This window comes from Pan paniscus, chromosome 16, assembly GCF_029289425.2.
Source record: "Pan paniscus chromosome 16, NHGRI_mPanPan1-v2.0_pri, whole genome shotgun sequence".
Taxonomy (NCBI): domain Eukaryota; kingdom Metazoa; phylum Chordata; class Mammalia; order Primates; family Hominidae; genus Pan; species Pan paniscus.
The window spans coordinates 90083823-90106387 of NC_073265.2; the positions used below are offsets into that span (position 1 = coordinate 90083823).

Below are 22565 nucleotides of genomic sequence, written 5' to 3' on the forward strand. Positions count from 1 at the left end.
AAGGTAAGCTATAGATAATTGAACCATTAAGAAAGAAGATTTTTAAATCAAAAAGCAAAGAATTTGTACTTACTTGCAATGGTTGCCTTGTGGAATGTTTGAAAAAATTCTCTAAGACAGTATTTGGTGTAACCTTTCGAACTGTCTCTTTAATGCCAAATGATTTTGCTAGAGGTGAAGCAACAAATCTACAAAAATATGAAAAGAAAAAAAGTTCAAAATCTAAGAATAAATCCACAATGACACCAGAAAATTAAAGCTGTAACTTCAGGTTTCTAATGAAATCAATCATTTGTTTATGTTGACACTGGGGCTACGTACAGCCAAAATCTGTCTCTCAAAACAGAAAAGTTTCAGTCCATACAAAAAAGCAATAATTAAAAAAAAAACACTTGCACAATTCTAAAATGCATTTTATGTTAATCCAAACATATTTATAGATAAGATTTAGGAATTAGAATAAGCTGTTCTACTTAGAATTTTAAAGACTCCCGGGGATTAAAATAAATAGGAATTTTGTTAGAAAATGTTTTATTTGGTGTTATTATCTTAAAGAAATTACTACATTCCCATTTCAAGTTCTAACATATGAAAAAATGGCACAACTCTAGGGCAAATACGTAACAATAGGATTGACGGGTGGTAGGGCAATTATACATTTAACTTTATAAAAAACTGGCAAGTTGTTTTCCAAAGTGACTGTACTATATTGCATTCCCACCAATAATTTGTCAGAGTTCCAGTTAGCCCATATCCCTGCCAACACATGGTACTGTCAGCCTTGGCAATTCTACTGGGTGTGTAGTGGTTTTTGTTGATTTTCCACTATAATCTTTATTATTTCCTATCTTCTACTTGCTTTAAATTTAGATTGATTTTTTTTTCTAGTCCGTTAAGGTGGAATTTTACATTATTGATTTGAGGTCTTTCTTCATTTTAAATATAGGTGTTTGCAGCTATAAGTTTCCCTTCAAACACTGCTATTGCTGCATTCTATTAAGTTTTAGTATGGCATTTTCTTTTTCATTCATCTCAAGTATTTGCAAATTTACCTTGTGATTTCTTCCCTGACTGGTTGGTTATTTAGAAATATGTTATCTAATTTACATGTATTTGTTAATTTCTTGATTTCTTTCTGTTATTGATTTCTTTTTTTTTTTAAGAGATGAGGGTTTTGCTATGTTGCCCAGGCTGGTCTCCAATTCCTAGTCTTAAGTGATCCTCCTGTCTCAGCCACCCGAAGTGTTGGGATTACAGACATGAGCCACAGTGCCTGGCTGTTATTGATTTCTAATTTTATTTCATTGTGGTTGGAAAACATATTTTCTATCTAAATCCTTTCACATTTATTGAGACTTGTTTTGTAGCCTAATATGTAATCATGCTGGAGAATGTTCTTTGTGCATGTGAGAAGAATGTGTATTCTGGTGTTGTTGAGTAGAGTGTTCTATAGATGTTTGTTAGGTCTAGCTGGTTTACAATATTGTTCAAGTCTTCTATTTCCCTGTTGATAATCTTCTGCCTAGCTGTTCTATCAATTATTGAAAGTGAGTATTGAAGTTTACAACTATTATTGTTGACTTGCCTGATTGCCCTTTAATTCTGTCAGTTTTTACTCCACGTATTTTGGAACTCTGTTGCTAAGTGTGTATATGTTTATAATTGTTATATCATCTGGACAGATTTACCCTTTTATTATTATAAAATGTCCTTTGTCTGTAGTAACAATTCTGAAATCTATTAAATTACATTTTGTCTGATATTAGTACAGCTACTCCAGTCCTCTTTTAGTTACTGTTTGCATGGTATATCTTTTTCCATCCTTTTACATTCAACCTATTTGTGTCTTTAAACAAACAGGTGTCTTTTATGGACAACATATAGTTGGATCGTGTTTTCCTAACTATTTTATCTATGCCTTTAATTATTTAATCCATTTACATTTAAAGTAATTCCTGATAAAATAGGACTTATGTCTGCCATTTTGCTATTTGTTTTCTATACATCTTATGCCCTTTTGTTTATTTGTCCATCACGACCTTATTTTGTGTTAAATAGATATTTTCTGATGGACCATTTTAACTTTCTTGTCTTTTTGGTTTTTTACTATTTTAAAAGTTATTTGCTTAGTGATTCACTTGGGGATTATAATTGACATATTAATTTATAACATCTTACTTCAGATTAATATCAAATTAATTTCAATAGGGTTAAAAAACTCCATTCTCCGTCCCCTTCTTTGTGCTCTTGTCTCACAGATTACATCTTTATAAATTGTGTTCTGATCAACACAGATTTAGATTATTGTTTTATACAATTGCCTTTTAAATCAGATAGGAGAAAGTGTTAAAAACAAAAAATGTGCTTATACTATCATTTTATTTTCTTATGTAGTTACTTTTACTGGTGCTATTTCTTCATGTGGATTTGAGTTACTATCTTGTGTACTCTCATTTCAGTCTGAAGGACTTCCTTTCAAACTTTTTGTATGCTAGGCCTGCTAGTAATGAATTCTCTTGGTTTTTGTTTATTTGAGAATGTCTTAATTTCTCTTTCATTTTGAAGGAGAGTTTTGTTTGGTTCACAGTGTTTTTCTTTCAGCACTTTTTATGTGTCATTCCGCCGCCTTTGGCCTACATAGATGCTGATGAGAAATCGATTCCTAATCATAATGAGAATTCCTTGTATGTGATGAGTTGCTCCACTCTTGCTGCCTTCAAGATTCTTTCTTTTTGGCTTTTGACAAGCTGATTATGACATATGTAGATGTAGTTCTCTTTAAATGTATCATACTGGGAGTTTGTTTAGCTTTTTGGATATGCAGATTCAGAATTCAGGGAAATTTTCGGCCATTTATTTCTTCACATTTTTGGGGTCCTATTTATTCTCTTCTCTCCTTCTGGAATTCCCATTATGTGTATGTTGGTATTCAAGTCTCTAAGACTATTTTTCTTCATTCTCTTTTATTTTGCTGTTCCTCACACTGCTGACTCTTTCTTATGCCTGCTCAAATATGCTATTGAGCCTCTCTCATGAAATTTTGATTTCAGTCATTGTAGTTCTCAACCCTAGAACTTCTATTTGGTTCTTTGTTATAATTTATAGTTTCAATTACTTTATTGATGTTCTTGATTTGGTGAGACATTGTTTTCATGCTTTCCTTTAGATCTTAAGCATGTTTTTCTCCAGTTCTTTGAACATATTTAAAATAGTTGACTTAAAGCCTCTAATAAGTCCATTATCTAGGCTTTCTCAGAAATACTTGCAATAATTGCTATATTTCCTGTGTATAGTGCATAATTTTTTGTTTCTTTCCATGTCTCATAAGTTTTTGTTGAAAATTGGACATGTTAAATACTATAAGGTGGCAACTATAAAAATCAGATTATTTCTCCTCCCCAAAGTTTGTTGTTTTTGCTATTTGTCATTGTCCATTTGTTTGCTTAGTCACCTTTTTTCTTTTCTTACATATATATATATATATATATATATATATATATATATATTTATTTATTTATTTAGAGATGGAGTCTTGCACTGTCACCCAGGCTGGAGTGCAGTGGCATGATCTCAGCTCACTGCAAGCTCCACCTCCCAGGTTCATGCCATTCTCCTGCCTCAGCCTCCTGAGTAGCTGGGACTACAGGTGCTTACCACCACGCCCAGCTAATTTTTTTTATTTTTAGTAGAGATGGGGTTTCACTGTGTTAGCCAGGATGGTCTCGATCTCCTGACCTCATGATCCACCCGCCTTGGCCTCCCAAAGTGCTGGGATTACAGACGTGAGGCTTAGTCACCTTTTTTGAATTAATCTGTAAAGTCTTCTTTGTGATGTGTGAGCACTGAAGGCTTTATTAGGTTAGCTTAGTGGTCAGCTAATGATTAGACAGAGATTTCCTTAAATGCTTAGAACCAATAAGTCTCTCAGTCTTTCCTGAGGAGCTCTGTGCATATGTTGGGGCACACCTTCAACATTTAGCTAGGCAGTAAGCAACTCTGCCTTAGCCTTCACTTAATGTTTGCACAGAGCCTAAAGGTCATTCAGAGGTGAGAGCTTATGGCCTTCCCAGGTCTTTCCTGAGCATGCAGATAGCCATGAACATGCATTAACCCTTACACAGGTCTTCTAGATTTCCAAGAACATGTTGGAGTTTTTCAAAGCCTTCAATGCACATCTCATGTTCTAGGTTTTCCTTTTAAGCTTTTTGTTCATTTTATTGTTTGCCCTAATTGTTATCCACTGTCTTAGACAGTTACGAAGTTAATCAATTGCCTCTAATTGTTTTAGACAAACACCCTCAGGGAAAAGGCTTTTTCACTGGGTGAGCTCTGAGTCAGGTCAGATAAAGACAGCACTGTGAGTAGTGTCTTCCAGAGAACCATCAGACAGGTCAGATAATGACAGTCCTCTGATAATGAGCTTTGAAGGAGCTTCTACTCTGTTCTGCTCCTTTCAGTGGCAGCCAGGTTGCTAGTTTCCACTGTAATTGTGGGCCATTGGTTCTTCAAGGCTATCCAGAGATGGAGAGGGCAAGATGGGAACAGGGCAATTTAAAAATGTCACACAGCTTGCTATTCCTTCCAAGATTCTGCTGTTTTTCTTAAATAACAACTCCTACATCACTGTAAGCCTTTGGCTGATTCTCAATTCTGAAAAAAACTGACTGTGACAATTTTTGCTAGTTTTCTGGTTGCTTTTATGGAAGAAAGAATTTTCAGAGGTTCTTACTCTGACATTTTTGCTAATCCAGTGCATTGTGGTTTTAATTTATATTTTCCTAATGACTAATAATGTTGAGCATCTTTCCATGTGCTTGTTTTCTATTTGTATATCTTATTTGATGAAGTATTTACTCAAATCTTTTGCCTATTTTTAAAACCAAGTTATTTCTTTTTATTATTGAGTTCTGAGTTATTTATATATTCTGAATTTAAGTCCTTTATCAGATATATGTTTTACATATAATTTCTCCCAGTCTGTGGCTTGCCTTGTTATTTTATTTACAGTAATGTTTCCTAAAAAGATAACTAGTAAGGTATTTTGCATATCATATAATTCAATATTTTCAAGTATACAATTTTTTAATGTATAAAATGACTTCTTAGTAAATTTACTAAGTTGTACAACCATTACTATGAATCAGCCTTAGAACATTTCCATCATTCATGTCTATTATTAATCTCTGTTTCTTCTTGCACCTGCCCCAGGCAACCACTCATCTATTTTCTGTTTTTATAGTTTGCCTTTTTGAATATTTAATATACATGAAATTATACAATATGTGGTCACTTGTGTCTGGCTTCTTTCACAGAGCTGAATGTTTCTGAGGCTCACTCATGTCACGGCATGTATTTGTAGTGCATTCCTCTTCATTGCAGAACAATATTCCATTGTAGGGATATACACTAACAGTGTCTTGAAGAGCAAATGTTTTAGCTCTTTGCCAAGAGAAATAAAAGCATATATCTGTACAAATTCTTGTACTCAAATGTTCATAGTAACTTCATTCATAACAGCCTAAAACTGTATGCAACACAAATTTCTTCCCATCAACTAAAGGATAAATAAGTTATAGTATATATGTATGTTGAAAGACTATTCAGCAATAGAAAGGAACCACTGATATACATAACATGAAAAAAATCTTAAAAGCATTAAGCTTAATGAAAGAAGTCGAACACAAAAGACCATAATCTATATGATTTCACTTAAAGGAAATATTAGAAAATACAAAATTATAGTGACAGAAAATAGATTAGTGATTGCTGGTGGCTAGTGGGTAGCGAGGGTATTAACTGAAAGCATTACAAGAGAATTTTTTAGCTGACAGAAATCTGTATCATAATCGTGGTAATGCTTGTAAGACTGTATACATTTGTCAAAATGCATCAAATTTTGGATGAACTTTATTGTATGTAAATCAAACCTCAATAAAGCAGATATTTTTAAAATAATGAGATTTCCCTATTCTTCCTTCAGTTCTGACAAAGGTACTATCTTCTGCCAGGCCAGTCAATTCTAGGATTTACTTAAGAAGAATTCTTGTATTGAATTAAATGCTGAAAATTTTAGTTATGAATGATCATTTAGTTCTTAAATTCATTTTTATATCGATGGAAGTTGAATAAAAACTCTCCTAAGATAATCTGATTAAATGTATGTCAGTCCAACTTCCAGATGAATTAAGTTCTCTTGAAAATGGCCCCTAAATTTCAGAGACATATAAAAATAAGTGAGTTATGCCCCAGATGTACACAGAGCAATGTGGAGAGACCATAAAACATAGTGCTAAATTTTAAAAAAGAAGAAAGAAAAGGTCTTAGCGCAATACCATTTATGTCAACAAGTGATACCTGTACATGAAGCACATGTTTTACTGGGTCATACAAATAAAGTATCACCAAACACACAGAACACGACAGAGGGGAATGGGAGTAGTGCATGGGGAAAAAAAGGAATTAATGAAAAAGTCATCCATCACTCAAGATTGCTCTTATATAGACATATATATAGAGAGAGAGACAGAGAGAGACACAGAGAGACAGAGAGCATATATGTGTGTGTGTGTGTGTATGTGTGTGTATGTATATATAGAGAGAGAGATAGAAAAATATCTATATATGACAGGGTTTTGGATAAATAATTGAATTAGTTCATTTATCCAACCTAGTAGCTGGAAAATTTTAGTGGAGAAAACATCCATTTTTTTTCTCTATTAGAACAACACAAACTGGAAATAGTTTCATAGGGTAGTGTTTTCAATATATCCGCTCAGTGCTATCTCCTCAAGTGCTAGAAATGAAGAAATTAGGAGGGGAAAGCAAAATAGAATTAAACCAAAGATTTATATAGTAAGGAAACAAAACTAATCTCAAAGCCAAATGAAGCATAACATTCTTCTCTAGAGGGTCATGTGAGAAATAGCATATGGGTAAGTATACACATAGATAAATATACACATTCATAGCATCCTTGCTGATATGAGGAATAAATACCTGTTAAAATCATTAATTTAAACAAGAAAGAGAACTACAGTCCTCTTTGTTAACTTCAAGGACAGACATAATGATTTTTGTTTTACTGGATACCTATCTCTTACACACACACACACACACACACACAAAAAAAACCTTTTTTTTTTTTTTTGAGATGGAGTCTCACTCTGTCGCCAGGCTGGAGTGCAGTGGCGTGATCTCGGCTCACTGCAACTTCTGCCTCCTGGGTTCAAGCGATTCTCCTGCCTCAGCCTCACGAAGAGCTGGGACTACAGGCACGTGCCAACACACCCAGCTAATTTTTTTGTATTTTTAGTACAGACGGGGTTTCACTATGTTGGCCAGGATGGTCTCGATCGCCTGATCTCGTGATCTGCCTGCCTCAGCCTCCCAAAGTGCTGGAATTATAGGCATGAGCCACCGCACCCGGCCAAAAAATAACATTGTTAACAGAACAGAGTATAGATATAAATGTAGTTGTCTAATTAAGTGCTATCCTTCCTTTTCAAATAAATCTAGGAAATCAATCACCTAATAAAGTATAGATGAATATAAATAGTCACTTAATTAAAAATCTATTTTGAAGAAGGAGAGAAGAAAGAAGCACAATAAATATTTGATAAATTGAACTGAAGAGATAAGGGAAATTGTAAGTCTTAGCCCTAGAAAGAAACTTAGAGATTAGCTTGCCAGCTAGCTTGCCTAAATTTTCATTTTATTGATATGGAATAGAAAAAAAAAAAGTCTGAGAGGAAGAAAAAAGAATGAACATCTGCTCCCATGTAAATGGTTCAAAGTTAGGTTAATTACCAGGGAATGAGTCCCTTATGTTTGCTACTATTGCAGAACTGAGCCTTCAGACAAACCCATTCAGACACCCAGACGGCCCCCTCTTTGTCTAGCACCCCATCAGTTACCTGGGAACCAAAAGCCTAGACATCCCATATCTCCCTTTATTTTTAATATTTTAATAGAATAAAAGGAATGTATCCCTAGGCAGATATTAGGCATGTTACATTTAAATACTTCTCCTAAATAGATACACTAGCCTGTTGGCATAAGATTGATTCCCAGTTCCTAAGGATTCAGAGGCTCTGTGAGCAGAGTTTTTCAGAGGTTTTGTTTTGTTTTGTTTTTATGTGTGAACAAGATATTGGGAGCAAAGTAGATCTCAGATGAAAAAGTCTAATGTGCATATTTTAAGACTATTGCCATTTGGGACAGTTAGTAACAATACTTCTTCAATTTATGTAAGTCGCTACAGATAGGTTACTCCAGCTACCCTACCCTTCTTTAAAGAACGATGGACATACTGCCCCATCATGACCTTATGTTGCTGGGGTGGAGAATCTACTCGTGTATAATTAAGTAACAACAATAATAAAAATGTGTCCTTCTGATTTTACCACCTGCACCCCTGCCTTGGACTCTTCTGGGACCATGATTTACTCTGAGACAATGTGTTTATTCCACGAGTGTTGATATTTGAGCAGGTTAGGTTTCTTTTAAATCACACTTCAGACACATAAAAGAATGCACAGAAGATAAACTATTTAGAAACTAGTAGTCTGGACAAAATAAAAATCAAAACATTAGCCACACACACACACAAAAACAAAAAACAAAACATAAGCCACAAACTATAACTTTCAAGGAAAGAAAATCTTAAATACAAAGTAAATGTCAGTTACTTTCAAATTATCTGCTTCTTTGCTTCTCATCTTCTGTCTGTCTCTCTCTTCTTGCTTTTCTAGGAAGAAACATTAATTTCTGATCTTAAATAGTTCTTGGCTAGTACTAAAGGATAATAATGAACCAGCCAAATCACAACCCTTGGTCACCTCATAGAATGAGAAGATGTACATAAATACAGTCTAGAACAAAAGAAGGAAGCTTTCTTGTGTTAAATATATCAGGATATGCTGAAACATAGGGTTATATTTACATGAATTTTAAAAATAGTTCAGACATTTTTATGTTTGCTATTATCTCTTTAACCTTGCTTTCTGTATTCCCAAGAGACATTTGTGTACTCTCTTCTGCCATCAGGAGTCTTTCGCTGTGAAAGTCTAAGAATTACTGAAACAGTCAGAAAATAAAAAACCAACAACCCTAAACCTGAGCTCACGGGTTCGAGTCCCAGATCCATCCCATTACATGTTAACTGTGTGACCTTGGCCAGGTCATTTACCTCTCATTTCCACACCTGCAGACTGAGACCACACCATTTGTGATTTTAGGTAGCTCTTAAACTATAAACTCCTATTCAAATATAAGGTATAAGTGATATTTTATTTATGATATAAGTGGTTCAATCTCCCACTAATGATATAGAGGCCCTGGAAAAAAACATAAACTTATACTTCAAAAAGTATGACCTCTCTCCCTGCTAAATTTTCCTTCCTTCTATGGCATTAAAAGCGATATGGCATTAGTGAAGCAACACATAGTTTTCTGCAGCGTCACAATGGAAAAAGTGGAGAGTGAGTTATTGGGAGCTGAAGTTATAAGGAGATAGAATGGAGAATATAGACTATACTTAATCCCTTGAGAAGAAGCAACAATGGTCCTAGGAATTAAGAGAGGGTTGGATTCCTTCCTGATTGTTGTTGGAGAGGCCAAGACAGGGACGTAACAAGCTGGTCCTCCACAGCTGTGCTGCTTTGGCAACCTAAAGATGTTTCTGGCTCACAGTCCTGGCCAAACTGTGAAAAATGGAGCTGTCCACCAAAAAGTAGGAAATCTGCAATGGAAATAAGTAATGGACCTGGATGCCAAATTCAAAGATCACTGGATACAATGCAAGAACAGCTAGTATTTCAGGATAGTAATTCTTCTACTTTATTTATGCATTCTTGACATATCCAAATATGTGAGTAAAAAGTAGAATTAACTGTCAGAAAAGAAGTACATTTTCAAATGTTCTCAGCCAGGGTTTAGTGGTTTCCAGGGACTTTCTTTTCCTCCCAATAGGAATAGCACACTGTTGGCCCCAGTGAAGTTGTTGTTTGTACAAAAACTTTTTCAAGAGTTCATGAAACAGAGTTGGTCAAACTAGCTCTCAAGATAAGGACCCTGCAAATGTTTGTAAACATATGATCTGCATTACAGTTAGTCTTGGACAAAATGATCTCTATCAGATTTTGTCTCAAGTTTTTCCAACTCTTGACATTTGAATATTCTCTTTGCTCCAAATAAATTAATGTGCTAATAACAGCTTTTTGAAATAGAGTCAACTACAGAGATTATAGACGAACATTTATCTACTGTTATCATAACACTAGTACAATTTTAATAAAAAGGCTGGAAATAATATCCATTTAAATTAAATCAAGAAAAAAATAAGTTTACTTTTTCTGAGAAAGCAAACTGATAGTTTTTCTCTTTGATTTCCTTGCACTTTAGAATGAAGGGCAGCTATTAAACCTTTAAATAAACCTTTAAAATAAGCTATACTATATAGCAATATTTGGTTTAGACTTTAATGAGCCATTTTTGTTATTTTATAGGCACTTGAGGATGCTAATGCTTCCTGAGTCATAGACTCTTCTAGCACAACCTTTCTGGGAATGCACATGCATTGTCAGACACCATGGAAGAGTAGATGAACTGGGTTCCCGTATTGTCATTGACACTAATAAGCTCTGTGGTCTGCAACCTCTCTTGATCTTGATTTTCTTCGTTATAAAACTAAAGCACTCAGTGGGATCCATGTTTCTAATTTTTTGTTGTTCAGCCTTTAAATAACATTTGGAGCGCATCTGATTACATTAACTCATCCCCAGAATCTGTGGCCCATTAGTGGCAACCTCTGAACAACAGATTCTTTAAGGATCTCACTAAGCCTAATACTGTATTATTCTAGTGTTAGAGCAAAGAGGGGGAATGGGAAGGAAAGACACAAGTACTACTTACTTTTCAAATACACGTCTGATAATCAGCAAGAGAAAAGCATATGGAATTGTCACGTATAAATGAGAAGGTTTTACAAAGACGAGTCCATCGTGATCCTCAAGATCTGACCACTTTATTGTTGGAGGAAGCCAGAATCTTTCCAACCAGAACCATTCTTTAAACGTCCAAAACATTCTAGAGAAATGGAAACAGACATTAGGCTTGTAAAACAAACACGTAACTTTAGGATAACATTGATCACCTTGGCTCAAAATGCCAGATCCAGAGAGCTTAGAAAATAAGGCAAGAGGCCTAGCGCAGTGGCTCACACCTGCAATATCAGCACTTTGGGAGACCGAGGCGGGCGGATCATGAGGTCAAGAGATCAAGTCCATCCTGGCCAACATGGTGAAACCCCATCTCTACTAAAAATACAAAAATTGGTCAGGTGTGGTGGTGCACACCTGTAGTCCCAGCAACTTGGGAGCCTGTGGCAGGAGAATCGCTTGATCCCAGGAGGCAGAGTTTGCAGTGAGCCAAGATCACGCCACTGTACTCCAGCCTGGCGACAGAGCAAGACTCCACCTCAAAAAAAGAAAAAAAAAAAAAAGAAAGAAAATAAGGCAAGAATGGAATACTATTATTTAATGGATTATATGATCCTTCATTGCATTAAACAGGAATTACTCTTCCATACCCTCAGGACAATTTTGTTTATGAAAAAACTCAAGTTTAACACATCACTGTTCACACTTTTGGCAAAACATATGTGAATATTATGCACGTATATTTTCTTTGTGTATGATTCTATGGTATAAAAAAATAACAATAGGCTTTACAACTTTAACATGCCAAAAGTCAATGTCCTGAAGGCTCCAAGTAGGTACAAATCATCACTAGTACCCTAAAAAATTCCCCAGGAAATAAGGGGCAGGCATGTTTCACTTCATATTACAAGGAGATCAAATTAGTCTATGTAAAGGAATATTTATTAAGATTCTATTATTTGTGAAGAGCCGTGCTGAGCACTGAGGATAAAACAATTAATATGAGAGGCTTCCTGCCTTGAGGATATAATAGTCTCGTAAGCAAGGCAGGCCTGAACTCATGACTTCAACATATTTTTTTTTTAGGTATGCTAAAAAACGTATACAGTTTGCTGTGGGAACAAGATGATGGGCACTGAGCCCAACCAGGAAATATCAGGGAAAGGTAACTGGAAGAAAAAGTCCTTGAGATATCTTGAACAATAAGTGGACATAAGCCAGGAAAGGCAGGAAAATGGGGAAGAAGGAATACAAGTTCTAAGCAGATAAAGTATTCATACTACAATCAAGTAACCAGAGCATAGAATAATGTAAATTCGATGTTTTAATATCATTGTTTAGGCTGTGAAAATTTTGGACTTGGGATTTTGACTTGAGGATGCATGAATTTCATCTTTGAATGTTTAATCAGAAAAAGGAATCAAAATGTCCTCAGATTCACAACCAGGTTGTCAAAATAACTCTGTCAAAACCTCTTAATCGGGAAATAACAAGGTGCACATAGAAAACTACCAGCGGGTTGGTACTACCACAGTGAATGAATCCAAGCTGTGGAATGGTAGGTTACAAATAAGTGCCCAGGCACTGCAGTGGATTGCCCTGGCATAATCAGTAACAGCTCTTCCTTCCTTTCAGAAGTATTCTGAAAGGAATACTTTGGACAATAAATCATATGATCACCCTCATTAAAATGCTGGTGGGACAAGCAGGCTAGGCCTTAGAGGGTTTGCTTGCATTCCATGCTAAGGAGCTTGGCATTTAGCTGATAGGACCCACTGAAGGGTATTATGAAGAGGAATGAGATGGTCAGCTATTTTAGAAAGGTCAATTTGGTGGCCAGCTCCTCCGTGAGCCCATAGGGTGTCTTTGTGCTGATTAGAGGAAGGTATTCTCTCTAGGCAGACACAGCTCTACCAAGCCCAAAATGATCAGTGGAATGAGGACTGGATTTCAAGCCCCCTCCCCACTTTGCTTCACCCGGGCACATGCCTGGCAGCTCTTCCGGCAGTGGTGTGAAGCATGCCTCAGGAGATGGAGAAACTAGAGGACAATCAGCTCACAGCAATAGATGCAGTCAGCAGAGAGAAGGTTTGGCCAGAGCAGTGGGGACCAGAGGGAATAACGCCATCTGTGGGATGCAAATCGGGTAGAGGATAAAGTGAGCCACAGAGAGAAGTGAGATTGATGGGGAAGAAAGAAAACTCAAGGGAGTGAAGGTCAAAGACATGTGTGTTGGGAGTGAGGCCCGAGGGTAATGGGAAGACTAGATCAGAGGGTAGGATACAAGAAGGGAATACTGAAGTGACAGATTTCTGACTTCAGATGAGAAAGAATTCCACAGTGTGGACCCCAATGTCCTTCAGAAAGATCCACACCAAAACCAAGAATTGAACCCTGGTGAGATAATTCCGTACCTCATCTCACTTCTTACCCACCATTCGGAGAAGTGCTAACCCAGTTGCCTCCACACCTGCAAGGCTGTGCCCCTGGAGAAAGGCTGCCTTTTCCATGGACTATTCTTTTTTTTTTTTTTTTGAGATGGAGTTTCGCTCCTGTTGCGGAGGCTGGAGTGCAATGGCGTGATCTTGGCTCACTGCAACCTCCGCCTTCTGGGTTCAAGCAATTCTCCTGCCTTAGCCTCCCAAGTAGCTGGGATTACAGACATATGCCACCATGGCCAGCTAATTTCATATTTTTAGTAGAGACAGGGTTTCTCCATGTTGGTCAGGCTGGTCTTGAACTCCCAACCTCAGGTGATCCGCCCGCCTCGGCCTCCCAAAGTGCTGGGATGACAGGCATAAGCACCATGCCCAGGCTCCATGGACTGTTCTTTTATTAGAATTTCTACCCTGAGAGGGAGGAGTGAATCCTATTTATACCATTGCAAAGTTGTGTAAATATGGTGGAAAAAAGATAATCAACAAAGACTTAGTGATACTTCCTCTTGATTAGGCTTCAGGGCCACAGAAAGGACAGGGGTGAAGGGATGACCACGGACTGCAGATTTGATCTGGGTACGAAGGTGCAGTGAGAGCTGTTGACAGAGCTGTTAGGAAGGAAGAATTGATCAACTTTCATGGTTGGTTTGGTAAAATAAGTGAGGACTCAAGCTTGGTTGCCTGAACCATCTGTCTGACATAACTGATCAAAAGGGGAATTTAGAGAAATCTATTTTGAAGTACTCGCCCAGAACATCTCAGAACAAGAACATCCACAAGCCTTTGAGTCAAACTCCAGCAAAAGTTCAAACTTCCTACAGACTTGAGAAACCAGTCGAGGCCACAGAGGCTCTCTGTAATGGACAAAGCTTGTGCCAGGTCTGTGTTCCTCAACTGCATCAAAACTAGATACTCCTGCAAGGGCAAAGATATTTTTTTTCCTAGAAGTTTGCCTCAGCATGTTCCTTACTTTATTGGCTCCAAATTTAATAGATAAGGACTCAGGGAACACATAGCAATGACACTGAGTTAGGTTTTCCCCCCAATATTATTATAAACACTGTTATACAAAATAGCTTGCTCACCTGTAAAACACAACTCAAGGCAGTACAGATTATTTTGTATCATGTGAAATATAACTAATCAAATAGTTTATCATGGTTATGTAGGGGTTACCATGCTAAACAATTCCTTGTGCATTACATGTAAGCAATGGATTAAGATCTGTTGAAAGCCATAGAAACTTTAATACTCAACAGCCAAAAATATTTAGGGAAGATGGAAAGAACTCAAGAGTTGAGGATGACCTCTTGGAAAATGTAGTCCAAACTGAGAAAGACAATAAATCTACATTCTTCACTCTTTCTTCATGTGCTGCCACCAAACATCAATTATTGCAGCTTCAGAAGTATTAAGAACCCATTCTTCACATCATACTCAAAAATGAAAACAAAGCACAGATCTAAATATAATGGCTAAAATGGTAAAACTCTTAGAAGAAAATATAGGAGTAAATCTTTGTGACCTCGAGTTAGGCAAAGCCTTCTTATATATCAAAAGCACAAGCAGGCTGGGTGTGATGGCTCACACCTATACATCCAGGACCCTGGAAGGCTGGGGTGGGCGGATTGCCTGAGCCCAGGAATTCAAGACCAGCTTGGACAACATAGTGAGATCCCATCTCTACAAAAAATACAAAAATTAGCTAGGCATGGGGCATGGTGGCATGCGCCTGTAATCTCAGTTACTCAGGATACTGAGGTGGGAGGATTGCTTGAGCCCAGAGGCAGAGGTTTCAGTGAGCCAAAATGGGGCCACTGCACTCCAGCCTGAGTGACAGAATTTGGTAGCCAGCTCCTCTGTGAGCCTATGGGGTGTCTTTGTGAGCCATCGGGTCTGAGAGACCCTGTTTCAAAACAAACAAACAAACAAACAATCAACAACCAAAAAGCGCAAACAACAAAAGAAAGAATAGACAAATGGACACCATCAATGATGACCCACAGAATGGAAAAAAATCCTTGAAGGTCATGTATCTGAGAAGGGACTTGTGGTTAGAATATGTAAAGGACACTGACAACTCAATGAAAAAAAATGATGAATAATCCAGTTTAAAAATGAGCAAAGGATCTGAATAGACATTTTATCAAAGACAATATAGAAATGGCCAATAAGCATATGAAAAGATGCTCTGCCTCAGCCATGAGAGAAATGGAAGTCACACCCATACCCAGAGATGCCCTTCACACCCATAGCTGCCATCCAACACATCACAAGTGCTGACGGGGTGTGAAGAAATCGGGACCCCCCCGCCCCACACACACACACACCAGACATTGCTGGTGGGAATGTGACAAGGTGCCACTGCCATGGAAAACAGGCTGTTGGTTTCTCAAATGGTTAAATACACAGTTCCCATAAGACTTTGTAATTCTACTCCTAGGCATGTACTGAAGAAAATAGAAAAGATTCATGCTCAGTATGGATGACTCTTGAAAAGATGATGCTAAGTGGCCAGACACAGAAGGCCACATATTGTATGATTCCATTTACGTGAAATGTCCAGAGATATAAATTAGGTTAGTAGCTCCTTAGTGAGGTAAAGCAGAAGTGGGGACAGACGAGGGAAAATGAGAAATGGCTTCTGATGGGTACAGGGTTTCTTTTTAAGGTGGTGAAAATGTTTAACATTTGAATGTGGTGTTGGTTGCACAATTCTGTAAATATACTAAAAAATATTGAATTTTGCACACGTTAAATGGGTGAATTGCATGGTATGTAAATTATACCTCCAAAAAAATAAGAAAGTTAGGAAGCCTCCTTCTCAGCTTCATCAACTTTTAACCTTTACACCTTTTAATCTATGGCTTATCCTGAATTTCAGGCTGCAGCTGCCTGTTCTTCATTTATGGTGCTTAAGTTTTACCTCCCAAATTCTCCTGAGTCAAGCTTGCATCCACAAACCCCGAAAAATAAATAAAAGAAATAAAGACTATAACCAGGTTCAGACTTCAGCATGACTTTAAATTTCATGACTTTATGGAAGAAAAAAACAGTATGCTTTAAAAAGCAAAATTGAACTCTCCTGAAGAAGTGTCTCTCCCAGATGATGGCCCCTTGAAGATAAGGGTGGTCATAGACTCCATAAGCCAATATTTCAGCTCTAGGCATGGGCTTTAATGGTCCAGGCTACCCCTCCAGCCAGCCTCATCTTCCCTCAAGATGAGATCAGAGGCTAAACACACAAAGGAAGTGAAGACTGTGACAGTCACTCTTCCCTAATCCTCTCTGCTACTTCAGACTGTTAGCAAGAAACAAGTCACATTCTCATGGCCTCGCCATGGCTGCTCTCAGGCCACAGCCTGTGATAACCCACAGCCAGAAGCTCTGGGATCTTTCAGAGCCACATTTACCTGATCCTAGTGTACTGGACATGTCATTTTGGACATGCCACCAGCTCAGCATCCAGCCCACATAGTAGTCAGTGAAAATTGCCACCATGTGTGAAGTTGGTACGATGCCTTTCCCATTGTGAATGCCAAAGGGGGCCATTCTCCATCTGCTGGCATTGGCCTGACCTTAGAGCTTGTCATTCAGATGCTTTTCTTGGGATTGAATCTGGAGCAGACAATGCTATCCAGCAGCAGCAGCAGATGGCATCCTGCCGAGGCAGCAGCGGCCGTGACTGCTGCTGAGGAAAAGATAGTCGCGGTCTCTCAGCTTCTTGGCTTTCCTGACTGCCTTGGTTTCCACTGTCATCCAAGTCTAGTCCATCAGCCTTCCTTCAATGATGTGAGTTGCCTCCAATGAAGTATTTTATTTAAGGTACTAAGAAAGAGGTAGATTCTATTGCCTACAACCAAGAACCCCAACTTATACATCCAGCATCTTCCACACCCTCCTTTAGAGAAACTGATGACTCCAATTTGGTTGTCTGAACCGTAAGTGTAGCAGAGGTACCTGTTTTTAGGATTTATAACTGAGAAGTACACAGCCTGCAGCATTTGTCAGTTTCTCCCCCTGTTTAGCCTCTGACCTCATCTTGCTGACAGTGGGCACTCATTTGCTCATTTGTCTCTTTTTCTTCTTTCTCTCCCATTTTTGCCCTTGTTCTTCCTGTTGGAAATTTGATAATGACACTCTTAGTTACTGCTTAAGGTGGTTTTTTTCCGTGTAAAGGAGGCTGCTGGCTTCCCTGAATAGCCTTAAAAAGATGCTTGGTAGATGAAAAAAAACATATCACCTATACTGTGAGTAGAACAATACTTTTGTGCTGGGTCAACTGTGTAAGCATCGCAATACTTCAACAATACTCAGATGGAAAGGACACTTACAAAATATTGAAATGGAGAGATATCTGTATTTTTAAAACCCCACATGTCACTGCTGTGAAAAATTCTTGAGCCTTCACAGCAATGATTCTGTCCTTTAAGGACCTTGATTTTGACTCACTCACTTTTCGATCAGTCTCAGGAGCCCACTGATGCCCACATTAAGTTCTTAGCTCATCTCCCATCTTTAGTCATTTGACCCAATTCTAGCAATTTCTGGCAATTTAAAAATAAACTCTGTTAACAACTCCTCAGTATCTCTGCTTGGAATTCTCTTGGAAGCAAATGTACTTATTTACCCCTGGGTCATTCTCAGTTCCTTTTTCTCTCTTCAGCTACTCAAGGCCCCTTTTTCTCATCCCGTGTGCATTCTCTAAGTTCTGCAATTTTTACTCATGTAAAAATATCAGAAGAAATTGTGATTTTATTTACATAAAAAAATCTGAGGCTATTTTTTAAAATATGAAATATTTGCAAGAAAAATGCCTGCGTTTATTTCTTTGTACTTTGGGGGAAGCAATAGTAACGGATGAGGCATCTCAGCCCCAGCTGTGTTTTTTGCTAATACTATGGAATTCTTAAACCCTATTTTCGACTTCAGCTGCCAAAAGTTTCCAAGAAGACAATGTAGCTAATGTAGGGAGTTCATGGTCATTCTTTTCTAACCTCGTGGGTATAGAACCCAATGTGTAAATGAAGCCTGTTGAGCTACTTCCTCAGATGGACGCCATTCCATTCGAACTTAGGATGGAAGGAATAAAACCAGTTGGGCCACAAGTTTATCACTATTTGAAGCAACATTTTTGTAAAGTATTTAAAAATATGACAGTCTAACTTTTGCTGATGTAAGAACTCCAATCCAAGCTGAGGCTTTGGACAACATCTGGTAATTATTCATCCAATTCATACTGTAAATTCCATACCAGTTTAGAAGATATTGCTACAGAACATATCTCTCAGATAGAGGAGAGCAACAAGAAACTATCTCTACAGAACAGAAGGTTTCTCTCAGACAGACAGCAGGAACAAGAAATGGCAAGGTGGGCAAACAAGTCTAACTGAAGTAAAGGTATTTTTCTGACTGACAAAGTGCAAGGATGCGCTTGAGTTCACATTTGCGATCTCTGAACATTATTATGGTTGGAGGATATGAGTTGGCAAGAGCTTTTGAAGGTCAGGTGACCAGCTAGGTTATAGGTGACCGGCATTCTCTGGTGAAGGGAAAGTCAGCTCTGTAACAGAAGGACCTTCTCTGTCTTGCTCGCTATTGCCTACTCAGAGCTGGCCACACAGTAGACACCAAATGAATATTTATTGAATGAATGGATGTAAAGCTTACTGGGGCTAGAATGCATTTTTGAACAATCAAAGAGTGATGCTTCAGCCAATAATAAAATCTGATTTAATTATCTAAAAACAACTTCATTTTTATTAGTTGTAAAACAATTCTTAAAATTTGGTTAAAGGGTCAGGTAAACATGTTTATCTACATTAGTCTGTTTGTGCTTTCTTTGGAACCAGCTCTACAAACCCAACCAAAAAAAAAAAAAAGTATGCCTTTAAGATAAAACACAAAGGAAAACATTAGCAGCTACGCACCTCCTGTGCCCAGTGCTAAGACCAAGCCCATGGTAAATTCCAATTCTAAATGCATTTAAAATTGTACCATTTCACATGAAGAAGACAATGCAAATGATAGAACAACTTAACCTTGAAGGATATTTACTGTCTCTAAGTTAGTGCATTAACAAAATTATGAATGCCTTAGGCTATAACTGTAAAAAAACTGAAGAGAGAGAAAAAAAAGAAAAATATCCTATACTGTAATGAAGAGGAGCAATTAACTTACTACAAGACAAAAAATAATTTTAAGGAATTCTCCTATACAAAATTTAACAATTATATTAATTTAAAGCCTGGAAGAAATTCATAATAGAGTTTCAAAAAAAAAGAAAAATTCAGAATATTTGTGACAAAAATATGGTATCACTTCAAAGATGTCATTAAGTGGTATCAGGATGCTCCCAAGTATCCATTTATTCTTTTTAGTTACACACCCCCAGCCTCCACCCCAGTTACACCTGGTATGTGGCTGCCCGCTCCATGAGGCAGCATTCTCCAGCCTCCCCAGATGTGGCATGTGTGACTATGCCTGGGTCAATGACATAGGGGTGGAATTGATTTGCGTAATCTCCCTAAAGACCAAGCTGCATGTCCTGGTTTCTCTCTGCCTTCCTGATAGCTGGAGATGTGGCTGACAGGACAGGAGCAATTTTTAAAGCCAATTAACTCATTAGCCCTGGGCCATTCATGTCTGTACTGTTACATGCAAGAGAAATGAATTTCTATCTTAGTCATTGAATTTTGAGTTCTATTTGTTACAACAGGTGAGACTGTGACTCTAATAATACAGAGAAAATAATGGAAAAGATCAGTAAACAAGAGCTATGGTTTGTATTGTTTCCAGGTAGACTGTAAAACATGGAGACTTCTGCTCATCAAAAGATACCATTAAGGTCGGGCACGGTAACTCACGCCTCTAATCCCAGCACTTTGGGAGGCTGAGTTGAGTGGATCACCTGAGGTCAGGAGTTCGAGGACCAGGCTGACCAACATGGTGAAACCGCATCTCTACTAAAAATACAAAAATTACCCGGGCGTGGTGGAAGGTGCCTGTAATCCCAGCTACTTGGGAGGCTGAGGCAGGAGAATTTCTTGAACCCTGGAGGCGGAGGTTGTAGTGAGCCAAGATTACACCAATGCACTCCAGGCTGCGTGACAGAGCAAGACTCCATCTCAAAGAAAAAAAAAAGAAACATTAAGAGAATAAAAAAGCCACACTACAGACTGGGAGAAAATATCTGCAACACAAAGAACTTTTATCTAGAATATATAAAGAACTTCTATAACTCAAATTAAAAAAATAATCCAGGGACTTTTTCCATCATACGTCCACTGGCAGCCTGGGTTTCCATTAATACTCTGTTACATGCCCTAGAGAGGAGCATCATAAGTCCATTGAGAGCCTGGGTTTCCATTAACGTTCTGTTACATGCCCTGGAGAGGAGCATCGTAAGTCCACTGGCAGCCTGGGTTTCCATTAATACTCTGTTACATGCGCTAGAGAGGAGCATCGTAAGTCCACTGGGAGCCTGGGTTTCCATTAATACTCTGTTACATGCCCTGGAGAGGAGCATCGTAAGTCCACTGGCAGCCTGGGTTTCCATTAACACTCTGTTACATGCCCTGGAGAGGAGCATCGTAAGTCCACTGGCAGCCTGGGTTTCCATTAATACTCTGTTACATGCCCTAGAGAGGAGCATCATAAGTCCATTGGGAGCCTGGGTTTCCATTAATGTTCTGTTACATGCCCTGGAGAGGAGCATCGTAAGTCCACTGGGAGCCTGGGTTTCCATTAATGCTCTGTTACATGCCCTGGAGAGGAGCATCATAAGTCCATTGGGAGCCTGGGTTTCCATTAATGTTCTGTTACATGCCCTGGAGAGGAGCATCGTAAGTCCACTGGGAGCCTGGGTTTCCATTAATGCTCTGTTACATGCCCTGGAGAGGAGCATCATGAGTCTTTGCTCTTCTTACAGGGCTTCTTTCTTGAAGCTTGGGCCAGTTGTCAAGTTAATGCCTCTCAACTCCAAATTCATCCTTTTTGCCTGCTCGGGGAAAATGGATCCAATCCCTTTACATATTTTCCCTTTGCCAGCTGGTCAGGAAGCTTTGTCAGAAGAGGGTCATGTAGCAACATGGTGGGAGGAAGGGTTTTGCTTTTGAGATCTGGGGCACACAGTGAAGGGCTCCAGCAACCCCCAGCTGCCAGCAGATTTCAGCACCTCCCTTGGGGGTGTTGCGGCAGCGTGCCTCCAGGGAGATACCTGCTAACAAGCAGCTCTCCCAGAACCCTACAGGGCAGATTTATGGCAAGTTCCAGAGGGCTGGTTTCCAGCAAGTTCCGCTGGTACCATAAAGACTTCTTTCAAGAGGGTCTGCATGTCAGCCTGTGGGGAGCCTCTTCCTTGGGTGCTCAATATCCCAGAGGTGTGACTGCTTCTTATACCTGCTAGTCCTATATTCGTCAGAGTTGTTACTAGCCAATCTCCCATTACTCTAATCCTGACTGGATGCAGTGTGCCTTGGTGGAAAAGTCCAACCATCTTTATGTGCTTTACTCTAATACTAGATATCAAAGGCTGAAGGTATTCTGAGCAAGTCAAAAAAGGCCTCGGAAGTCCAAATGAGAAGGGAGAGCCCCCTCATTTTCCCTCCTAACACTGTTGGTAGAGTTTGCTTTACTTTATTGTGCTTATAAATTAGGTGATGACTTGAGGTTTCAGGAAGATGTGATTCTGCCCTTTTGCTCCCACTGATTCCAAAATTTAATGTCTCCATGAGCCAGCTGTCACTTTCCACTAGGGCAATACTTTCTCACTGTTACTAAACATAATTGGGATATTTTCCTAGCAAAACTAATAAAGCTCAAAAATGCCAATTAGACATTTGGCATCTGAAAGGGTCAAGTTCCCTTTCGAGCCAGAGCTCTCCCCTCATGGTCTTCCCTTCAAGATGTGTTTCTCTTGGCTCTGTAACAAAACTCCACAATATACTGTGGTCTAGGTTGCCATCTATCAGCCCCTTCCTAACCTAAATCTCAAGCCAATGAACTAATTCTTAGAAATGCTCCAGGCAGCTACTGCTGTCTCCTGTTGTGTGCAGAAGAAACTCCACTTGGGGAAGGTTGTGTCAGAGGCTTTTTCTCCAAAATGAGTCCACCTCTGTCTGGAGGCAGCTCCCTGTCTTCCCTCTCCCTGCACTCTCCTGTAACTGAGATGCTTGCAGGAGGGCCCTGG

At 38.6% G+C, this 22565-nt stretch overlaps 1 protein-coding gene across 8 annotated transcripts in view; it reads right to left on the reverse strand.

Moving 5' to 3' along the window:
• Positions 1–22565, reverse strand: part of CERS3 (ceramide synthase 3) — a 146464-nt gene that overhangs the window by 90459 nt on the left and 33440 nt on the right. For all 8 annotated transcript variants that reach the window (XM_055098249.3, XM_055098254.3, XM_055098251.3 and 5 more), the window contains 3 exons: positions 12927–13065; positions 10912–11085; positions 74–188 (listed from right to left, as the gene is read on the reverse strand). In XM_055098249.3, the coding sequence (XP_054954224.2) occupies positions 74–188; positions 10912–11085; positions 12927–12958 (321 nt within the window). In that variant the 5' untranslated portion in view covers positions 12959–13065. The remainder of the gene's footprint in view (positions 1–73; positions 189–10911; positions 11086–12926; positions 13066–22565) is intronic.